At 48.4% G+C, this 10,550-nt stretch overlaps 1 protein-coding gene across 9 annotated transcripts in view; it reads right to left on the bottom strand.

The window, feature by feature from the left end:
• Nucleotides 1-981: 981 nt before the first annotated feature.
• Rreb1 (ras responsive element binding protein 1) overlaps nucleotides 982-10,550 on the bottom strand; it is a 177,610-nt gene continuing 168,041 nt past the window's right edge. For 8 of the 9 annotated variants that reach the window (XM_029468436.1, XM_029468435.1, XM_021179960.1 and 5 more), the window contains 2 exons: nucleotides 5,346-6,152; nucleotides 982-4,351 (listed from right to left, as the gene is read on the bottom strand). In XM_029468436.1, coding sequence (XP_029324296.1) covers nucleotides 3,879-4,351; nucleotides 5,346-6,152 — 1,280 coding nt within the window. In that variant the 3' untranslated portion in view covers nucleotides 982-3,878. The remainder of the gene's footprint in view (nucleotides 4,352-5,345; nucleotides 6,153-10,550) is intronic. The other variant, XM_021179963.1, reaches the window with a different exon arrangement.

The raw sequence follows: 10,550 nt of genomic DNA, 5'->3' as shown, positions 1-10,550 counted from the left end.
GGTTGGCCAATGACTTTGTAGCATTACCATAATTAACTTCCCACAAGTTTCTTCTGGGGTCACCTTCTGAGGGCTACTCCCTAGTGAGAAGGGTACAAGGCTCCTCACAATGACAGATGGCTCGAAAGGGTCCTGTGACCCCCCCAGGTTGAAACCCACTGCTCTCCACCAGGCCAACTAAATCTGTTCCACCTTCCCTGGGGAAGGCAGGCCCAGCATCCTCCTTTGGAGTCACTAGTGCACAGGACCAGCGTTACCAGTTAAGCTGCAGCTAAACAAGAGGCAAGAGCAGCTGTCTGTGCTGCTGCCCCTTCAGTCTGTCCCTCTAGCCTCATGAAATTCACCACAGCTTCTTATGTCCCCTGTCCACACTCCCAAGACTGAACATCTAACTGCAACCAATTGCCTTTTTTATTATTTATCAAAGTTTTTCTGATTTTTAAAAAATCATTCGTTTGGTGTATGCAAGTGTTCTTTTGTCTGAGAGTCCTTTCTCTTTCTACCTCCTAAGTCAGTCCTAAGGATTGCTCGGGCCCTCAGGTTTGATGGTAAGTGCCTTTACCCACTGAGCCTTCAATGCCAGCCTCCTGTCTTATTTCTTGAACTCTCAGTGAACCTGTGATAAGCAATCTGGCTGGACTAGCCATCCAGGAGTTCCAGGGGTCTGCTTGCCTTTGCCTGCTGCCCCCTCCTTCCAGTCCCCCTCCCCCTCCCCCCAGGCCCCCTATCCCCAGTCACCCATGCTGCTACACAATCAGTGTGGGTTCTCGGAACCTGAATTTGGGTCCTCACGCTGTTGGGGCAGGCACTTTGCAGACTGGGCCACATCTCCAACCCCAACTGTCTTTCAAAGATGCTGCCTGGGTGCCCAGGCTTCTAAGGCCATTACTGATTTTGGGTCAGCCCTTGATCCTAAGACCTGCCTTGAGTGGACTACAGGCTTGGAGATGGGCTTGGAGGAACTCACAGGTTGGTCACGTGCCGTTTTTAAAATATAACATTTATTGCTTAGATGGTTTGATACAGAACAGCTTTCTTTTCATTCTGAATTTGGAAGTTCTATACAACTGAGTACAAAGAGAAACAAAAAGTACCAAAACCAAACCTGTGATTCTGTTCATGTGGCATAGACCAGTTTTGTACATACATGTAGCAGCAGTTTTTAAGTTCCCTTTAGAAAAATATGAATTCTACAGTTATTATTGTTTTCTGTTTAATGCATGGGCTGAAATCATTAGGATCAACTTTTTTTTCTTGAAGAAAGAGAAGAGAGGAAAGAGACGAACGCAGGATGATCTGTCTGAAATCAGTATCCGATTCACGGAGCTTCCACAGAGCTGCTTGCATAACACCCCGTGGGGCCTCTCTGGTTTGTTTCACAGCCAGATATTTTATGTAGTGATTGAATATCAGCATTGTGTCCATTAAAGAGAAAACAAAAACAAAACAACAAAAAAGAGAAAATTTGCACCTCAATTTTTTTCAGAAGATCCATATATATATATACATATATAATATATATATATTTGTAAAAGCCCTGAGGAGAAGAGAATCAAACAAAATGTATAGAAACAAATTAGCTGGACATGCAAACTAACACTATGATTCACCCAGCGTTTAAACAAAATCACAAACTTCACAGTTTAATATTGGGGGAGGAAGGCGGGGAGGACAACAGACAAATATTTCATCTCTCAATCTCACTAATAAAATGTGGCAAGACCTTATTAACTATGAAGGAACAGATGAGACTAAATAAAGCTTTAAATCAATAGTGATTATTGCCAGTTGCAGCCCTGGCGGCGGCCGCTGCTGGGAGCAAACCCTGCTCCATCTTACCGCAGCAGCGTAGAGTTCAGTCATGGCTTCTCCCCACAGTATCATGAGTTTAGTGTGGAGAGTTGCAAAGAAAACCAAAACACAAGAAACCCCAAATAATAACAATGAAAACAATAACAATCGTAATAATAATAATAATAATAATAAAAACACCTAAGGGATGTAGGAGCTGGGTTTAACTTAGAAGATCGTGGGATCAATGGTTCTGATCTCTCTCTACAGTAAATAAAATCTCAACTTTAAATGTGGGGTCCACACATCCCTAATACAGTTAAAAATCATATATACCTCAATGTTTTTTTCATACATATATCACTTTTCATTATTTCTAAAATATCTATCTTCCATTGAAGTCAGGGTGGTTGGATTTTAGCCACTAGATAGATACTGGTGGACAAAGGGGTACGCACGTCTCGGGTTGCACATCTTAGCGGAGGAGCATTAGAGCCACAGGATAAGGGAGGGAGTGGAGCAGTGGAAGGCCTCTCCTGGGGAAGTCTTGAGGCCCTGCAGGCAAGGGACAAACAGGGCTCTAGTAGCAGTGTGGCTCAGGCATCCTCGGGTCTCGGCTAAAGGACAGGGTGCTGAACCGAGCTCAGCTACAGTAGGAACAGTTTCTTTTTGCTGATGAGCGAGGTCTACTGTTTGTACAGAACACCCAGGAACTAAAGGAACCCTGTCTCTGTGCACCAGGGGCTTGGGCCAGTTAGGGATTTAAAAGCACTCCTCTCTCCAAGCAGCAACCCCACACTGCAGAAAGGTGAAGACAACTCTCGCATCTAGACCTTGCTCATGCGCTTCAGTTCATCACTGGCAGTAGTATCTCAATGCTTCTCAAATGACGGTAGTAGCACGGCTGGGGGAAGGCGCTGACCCAGCTTAGCAGGAAGACTGGGGTGCCTTGCAAACTGACTCTGAGGTGCCCCAGGTATGGCCTGGTGTCTCGGATGCCTGCTCCCCACCACTTGTGCATCCTTGCTCTCCCCTCTGAGCCACTCCTTGGCCACGCTTGGAGGACCACTCCTGGCCCCTGCTGGATTCTACAGTCATGGAAGAAAGGTTTGTCTGAGTACAGTAGAAGAGCCATCGCTGGCGTGCCACCAGAAGCTTCAGGCACACAGTAAGCGGGGACCAGGGAGCAGTACAGGTCACCCAGGACAAATATTGTCCATTTGTTTCTGCTGAATGCAGAGCCCAGCGAACTGAAGAAGAAAATAAAAATAAAAATAATATTAATATTAATAACATATACCGAATGGGAAGAAGGGAAAGTGGCTATATGACCTCCAGCCGTGTCCTCCGTAGGTTAGGGTGCCGGGGAGGCCACTTTTCTCTGTAAATTAAGAATGGGAACACTAGCCATTTCTAACACGGAGAGGGTGGAAACACTCGAGAGGTTGAAGCTAGACTCTTTCCTGGCTTTGGCTCACACCACACAGGAACCCTGCATCAACCACATCCACTCATGACAGAGGCCGGGCCGCGGCTCCTCCCCGACGTGAACCAGAGAATACAGGCCTAGCTTAGAAATCAGCCTCACACCCTCTTCCCTCGGGTCATGTACATGAAATTCACATCATTTTCTTCCAGTTATTGGCTACAGGATCCAAGGGGAAGGTTTTCTGCTTCCAGCTCACAGAACAAAAACAGTACGATCACAGATTCACAAAAACAAGCTCAAACACACAAATACAAAACGTAATGTTAATGCTTACATGAAAAGGTCCTCCGAAAAATTCATTAAAATATGTTTTGTTAAAATGTCATTTTTTTTTTTTTTTGGAGGGGGGACACCCACAACGACATGGGAGGACCCATAAGTAGTTAAGGCACTGAAGCCGGCTGTACTGGGGCCGGGTGCATGTGTACTGGGTAAGGCTATGGCACGAGCTGGTTGGCCACAGGCTTGCTTGTCTCTCTCTTGCCCTCTTTTTCCTCTCTCTCCAGACAACTGAAGGAAGCTGAGAAAACCTTGTAAAATCTACATTCGGGATGCTCTGCTAGCTTTGTCTCTGAGCTGATGGAGACAGGGCGGGCTGTCACTCCATGCCCAGGAGCTGCGAGGCCCCGTCGGTGGCTGCCAGGATTGGGGCAGGCCTCTTGCTGCACAGCTCCAGCAAGTCTTGCACGATGGCTGCCGGGCTCTGGGGGTCTGTTTCACCTGGAGACACCTGCTCTTTGGGGGCACTGGGCTCAGCTGCCTGCTCAGCTGCGGCTCTCTCCTCTGGGCTACATTCCTTCCCAGAAGTGGACAAGCTCTCTTTCCGGCTCCTGGTGACAGCCACGTGGTTGCTGGTGCTGGGAGCTGACTCGGCCTCATTCTCGGAGGCAGGGTTGTTAGCACTGTGGGTGGACTCGTCCTCACTGTCCTCCTCAGCCCGCTCATCCTTGTCGCTGTCTTTCCCATGGTGCTTGCTGTGCCTGGTTTTCTGGTGGATCCTCTGGTGTCGAACCAGGCTGTGCTTTAAGGTGAAGGTTCGCTCACAGGTCTGACACTTGTATGGCCTTTCTCCTGAACAATGAAAGAATGAAAAGGAGACGTCCATTAACATGAAGGCCACTGGTTCCCACCTCCCGCTCTCTATATGAATGCAGCATCCAGAACTAAATACACAGGGACAGGACTTTTTCTTATTTGTCCAAACTGGCAAGGCTGGGGGGCGGGGGGGGGTGTTCACATTCTTCTTCCTGTACCTCTCAGCCTAGCTTTTCTACAAACTGATCTTAAGAGAAGCCCAGAAGCAAAGCGTCATTAGGAGAAATGATTCCCCTGGGCTCTGCAAGGCCACGGACAGCCACCTAAAGCAAGGTACAAGGAGGATGCATTTGGATGTTCCCGACAGCTTACGGACCAAGTCTCTAACAGCTGACAATGTCTCTGGCCAGAACAAGGTGCCAGCACACTACACCTCAGTGGCTGTGGCACGGTCACTGTGCACGGGAGGGAGGCCATGACTGTGAGATGTGGTCAAGGGGTGGAGGTGCTCTCATTGGAGGGATGGCCGAGGAAGGGTGTCTCTCTACCTTTTGGCTTCATGGTTCTATCCAGGTCCCCCACCCCTGCCCCCCACTAAAATAACAGACCCTTCTTTGGGGCCTTCCCTATATGTGCAGGCCAGTACCTGCCTTCCCTGGCATATCTCTGTCTTTCTCAGGATTTGGCTGAGTCTTACACCGGATGGACATCCACCTACTCTTCCTGTTCTAGAAGCCTGTGCACAGGGTGGCTACCCTCCCTATCTACAAAGGACAAAACTGGGGCTGAGTGGCTGAAGAAAAATGTTTTCCAAAGTACTACTACAGAGGGACCGCTGCCCTGTAGAAGGCTTGTGGCATTCCAGGGCCATGGAGACACACCTCCTTAGGATTCACAGCCTTCCCAGGTCAGAGGATAACCCTGCAACCTAGCTGGTTCTTTCAGTGGCCCCTGGACCTGACTTCCAGGGAGACTCCCAATGGCCACTGCAGGCCACCTCTTCTGGCAGGCTGGCTCTGGTCTCTCATACCTGTGTGTGACCTCATGTGCCGGGTGAGGTCCTGCAGGGACCAGAACCGCTTGTTGCATACACTGCAAACCTTCTTCCTCTTGTCTGCCTTACTGGCCATGCTTTTGGGGGAGTCTGTCTTTGGTCTTTTGTCACCGTCACCCCTCTTCTCAGCCGTACCTTCCCCATCAGTGGGACCCTCTGTTTCTTCATTCTGTTTCGCCACTGAGGCCTCCCTGGTTCCTGGTGTTGGATCGATTGCTGGGGATTCGGCTGGTTTCTCTTCAGGCTCAGGGGAAGGCAAGGGCCCCTCAACCACTCTGCCAACGCCCTCATTCTCCAGCGAAGGTGCCGCTGCCTCCTCCTCCTTCGGCTCCTGGCAGCTGTGTGCCTTCTTGTGGCGACTCAGGGTGCCCAGGAACTTGAAGTTCTTTCCACAGGTATCGCAGGCATGCTTTGGCTCCTGCTGGGCTGGGCCTTGGCTGTCCACAGAGCCTGCCTCACTCTCTGCCAGCTTGAAGTCCATCAGCTTGGTGGCGAAGTCAAGATCCAGGCTCTGGTTGCTGGCTGTGTCTTCCTCTGGGGCATCTGCAGTCCCAGTGCTCTCTTCCACACGACACTCTTCCTCTGGCTCTGGGTTCTCCTCTGTCTCCTTTTCTTCCTCCTTCTCAGAGGGTGCTGCTGCTGCTTTGGCCTCTTTGATGGCAAGATCCTGTGGAGCCGGACTGATCTCACTGGCTCCCTCTGCTGGCGGCTGCTCTTTAGCCTGTGCTGTGAGATCCAGCACCTCACCTGGGGTGGTCAACGTGTCTGTGTCTGACTGGCTGTCTGTGTAAGCAAGCAGACAGGAGAGGGGTTCAGATGAGGTGACACTGGGCAAGCCCTTCTCAAGGGCTCTACTGGAACTTGGCCAGACCCACCCTTGAATCCTGGATACTAAATCTAATGAGGAGTTTTTGAATCTGGAGTTATAAAGGCCAAACCAGCCTTCACACTCCCAAGGAAGGCAGATGGGCTCTCGTGCCTCAGAACTCCTGACTTCCACCATCACGCCCACGCACGCTCAGCTGTCCCCACCCCCAGGAAGGTGTGAGTGACTCAGGCAGTGCAGACAGAGAGGGCGTGCATTCCAGAGACTCGCAGCACACACTAGGGAGGTTGAGGAAGCCAAGTTGTAAGGGTTATCTTTCCAGTGCAAAGAGCTTTTTACAAACATGCAGCATACACAAGACCCCCCCCCATTCTTCCAAATGTGGTCCTCAAAGAGTTTCACAGAAAATGAGCCCACATGCGGATTCTGTGTGAATGGTCCACAGGCACATCTCCAGGTAGAGGCCAGAAACCAAACATGCTCCTGCACCTGTAAGCAACACATGGGGATGACTTTGAACACAAACCTGGTCAGGGGCACGTGGGGAGGGATGGTGAGTGGCTCCGAGGGGCTGTGGGTGAGCATGGGGACTGGGATCTATAGGGTGAGTGAGTCTCTTGAAGACAGTGATTTCTTGACCTCACTTGTCTACCCCCCCCCCCAATAGCAAAACAGACATGGGAAGTCCACCAGTTTTCAGTGACCTTAAAAAGAAGGAACCATGGCCAACATCGATGACACCAAGGCTAGGCACATTGGTGCACACTTGCGATCTCAGACCTTCAGAAACTAAAGTAGGTAAGAGTTTGATTTGAGGCCAGGCTGGGCTCCATAGTAAGTTCAAGGCTAGCCCAGGTTATGAGACAGGAAGGGAGGAAGGAAGGAAGGAAGGAAGGAAGGAAGGAAGGAAGGAAGGAAGGAAGGAAGGAAGGAAAAGGAAGGGAGGAAGGAGAAGAAGAGGAATAGAAGGAGAACAAGCCCACATGGGAAAAACCCCACAAACAGTATCGGGAACATTACCCTTTCTTTAATAGGGTTGAACAAAGACTTAATGATTTTAACAATAAAATGGAAGCTGGCTGAGGACTTAATGTCCGGATTTCTACTAAGGGTGCTCAGTGCTTCCTGTGAGCTCCACAGAGGAGAGTCACAGCTTCAAGGCAAACACAGGTGTGCCCTAGGAGCGCCACATCTCTCACCACTGCCCGAGGCAGCCGAAATTCATGCAGCTAATCGGAGACTTTTCCGGGCTGTGGTAGAATAAGCCAGAAGGCCACTCACATGCCTGTCATTCCTCCTTAGTGTCACGTGCTCGTTCTGTCATGTGCCATCAAGGCAGGTCTCAGATGGGGAGAGGAGCCACCTCAGATGTGACACTTAGACCTCACACCTGCTTAGGGCTTCCTTGCAATCAAGTGGGGACATTACCCCCGCCATCACCTCCCTGGTTTCACTCTCAGCACCTGACACGCAGAGGCCAAGGTGTGGTTATCTCAGGAGAATTCAGAATTAAATGAAGACGATTTGTAACAGGAAGCAGGAGCCTGAGAGGTGCTCATCAGCGTTTATGCTCAGAGGAAAACATCTCTGTTCCTTTTCTGGAATCACAGTGAGTGTCTACGGGATGGATTTTGATTTAGACTCTACAACTGACACACAGGATGCTCAGATTGCTTACTTTGTGAGCAATTCTGTGTGTGCATGGATGTGTCTTGTGTGCATGTGTGTTTGGAAATCAGAGGTCAGTATCTATCTACCTTGGGTCTTCCTCAATTACTTTCTATTTATTTATTTACTTATTTATTGAGACAGAGTCTCTCAACTAATCTGAAACTTGCTGATTGGACAGAATGGATGGCCAGCAAGCTCCAGTCCTCTTTCACCTTGTTCCCACAGTGGTGGGATTTTCGGCGTGAGCCAACACATGTCTGTCTGTCTTCCTTCCTTCCTTCCTTCCTTTCTTTTTTTTAACGGGTGTTAGGTTAGGGATTGAACTCAGGTCCTCAAGCTTGTGTGGCAAATATTTTTCAGAATAAGCCAGTCCAGTTTAAAAATAAGGTTACTTTGTAGTTAATTTTACTTTTTTCCTACTTCTTACCCTGGCTGTTCCTATTATTGGATTTTCAGCAAAAACACCTTTCTGCTTTTGAAAATGGAGCTTGCTATGTTTCTAGACTAGTCTCTCTAAGTTGTGTTTCTTCCATTTTAGCCCTGGACTAACCCAGCACATAGGCTGTTTGAACTGGAGAGAATGTATTTAAAATGATAGACTTACGAAAAATAAAAATGAATTCTGAAACCAAAGCCAAGTGCATGCCCCCAGTCTGAACTGTCCCATTCACAATTCCGTTCTGAGGGTGGGTGGATAAGGTCTTTCTATGTACAACAGAAACAAAGGTAGCTTGGTTGCACTCCAGACTTCCACTAGAGGGGAGTGTTTTAGCAGTATAGCCTGTGACCTGTTTTATGATTCTTGGGAACAATAGACTTAACCTCCTCTCTTACAAGAGAGTGACTAGTCAACTTGAAAGGGCAGGTCCTATTATGGCTTGTCCTTAAAAAAAAAAAAAAAACCCCACATATTTTGTTGGTCATCTCCACAGTTAAGGATCTCTTGCTTCCTACAAATGAAATGTAGTTTAAGATCACTGGCTGCCTGGTCAGAGTTCAATTCCCAGCAACCACACAATGGCTCACAATCATTTGTAATGGCATCTGATGCTCTCTTCTGTCACGCAGGTGCACATGCAGACAGAGCACTCACACATATAAAATACATTAAAAAATTCATGTTTATATTGTAAAAGGTCCGGTCCAGGTGCCTACCAATGGAATGGCTCCTCCATGCATCCCCTGAATAAGAACCAAGAACATTCAAGAGCAGAGTAGGCCACATCTGCCAAGCAGAGGGAAGAGTTTCAGGGCAAAACTGAATACTTAATACAACCCTAGAAGGGAAAACTGTCCCCGCCTTAGTATTTTTAGCATTGGGTACAGGAGGAAATCTGGGGTACATTTTCATGGAAGACCTCATGTGGTTGGAAAAGTGACACTGACATTATAAACCATGTTTAGGGATTTAAAAGGAATTCAATCTTTGCATATAAACCGAACCTTGAAAGCTTCAGTAACTTCTGGTCATTTCCTGTCTCTTTAAACCACAGTCTGTTTGGGATGGAGGAGGTAGCTCAGTTGGTAGAGTGCTCCTACCCAAGCTGATGGACTTGCAGTTGGGGTGATATTCTCTTGTGAGTACTCCAGAGGTAAGAGCAGGAGGTTCACAAGTTCAAGGTCATCCTGAGTTTAACCACAGTCCTAGGCTATCCGGTCTCCAAGGTTAAAACCAGAAAACCAAACCAAACCAAACCAAAAAACCTGTTCCTCTGCCCCCAGCTAGTATCACACTGCCCTGGGTTGTAAATTTCTCAAACCCCTCCCTCCCTCAACTCCTAGGTCTCTTGTTCTGTTTTTTCTCCCACCTCAGCCTGTCTTTTCTCTCTCACCATGGGCTGTATCTACAATTAAACCAAACACTTCTCTCTTTGATAGTTCTTTTCTAAGAGGCTTTGTGCCTTTAAGAAAATCTATATAACTTCTGGGGCAGGGCCTTGGAAAAAGAAAACCTGTAATTGTAAACTTAAAAAATAAATACGCCCACAGGCTAACACTTGTGCCAAAGCTAAGCTCAAACCATAAATTCTGACCGAGCTCTGGCGTCAGCAGAGTTCCTGTGAACAGCCTCCAGGATGAGCAGGATGCAGTGCCTGAGACTCTTCTGAGGACATGGGTTCCCACCCCAAAGCACCCCCCTTCCCCTGTCAGCTGCCTTCCCTTTTGAACTGGTTTGGGGAGAATCACAGGACCTTTCTGTAAAGCAGGCTGTAAGAAAATGTTCCAGTCTAATGGGTACTGTGGCAGTGATGGTTAAACATTATCAGGATGGTCTGTGGCAAAGACAGCTGCTGCAGTGCCTTGGGCTTCCAGCCGCTTGGGAAGCGGATCAGGCTTAGCTCACAGGGACTCAACCATAGCAGGCTACCTGTCCTCACTCCCAGATCCTAGAGAATTGTGTGGAAATAGAAGTTGTGTGTGTGTGTGTGTGTGTGGCTAGCAAACCAGCTGTGGCATTCTTGCCCTAACAAGAGGGTCTAACCTGGGCAGAAGAACCCAGCAAGCCCAAGGCATTCCATTGCTCTCACTGGTCTGAATAAGCAGTGTGGTGGGAAGGGTAAAGGTGTCTTACCCACTGGGGTCAGCTCTCCCAGACAGCCAGTCCAATGTGATGTGTCAACACTGAGATCAGGACACAGGGGGTCAGGGGTTGGAATCAATGACTGTCACTCTATCCACACTGA

The sequence above is a fragment of the Mus caroli genome, chromosome 13 (genome assembly GCF_900094665.2).
Source record: "Mus caroli chromosome 13, CAROLI_EIJ_v1.1, whole genome shotgun sequence".
Taxonomy (NCBI): Eukaryota; Metazoa; Chordata; class Mammalia; order Rodentia; family Muridae; genus Mus; species Mus caroli.
This window is presented reverse-complemented; position numbering and strand designations above follow the sequence as displayed.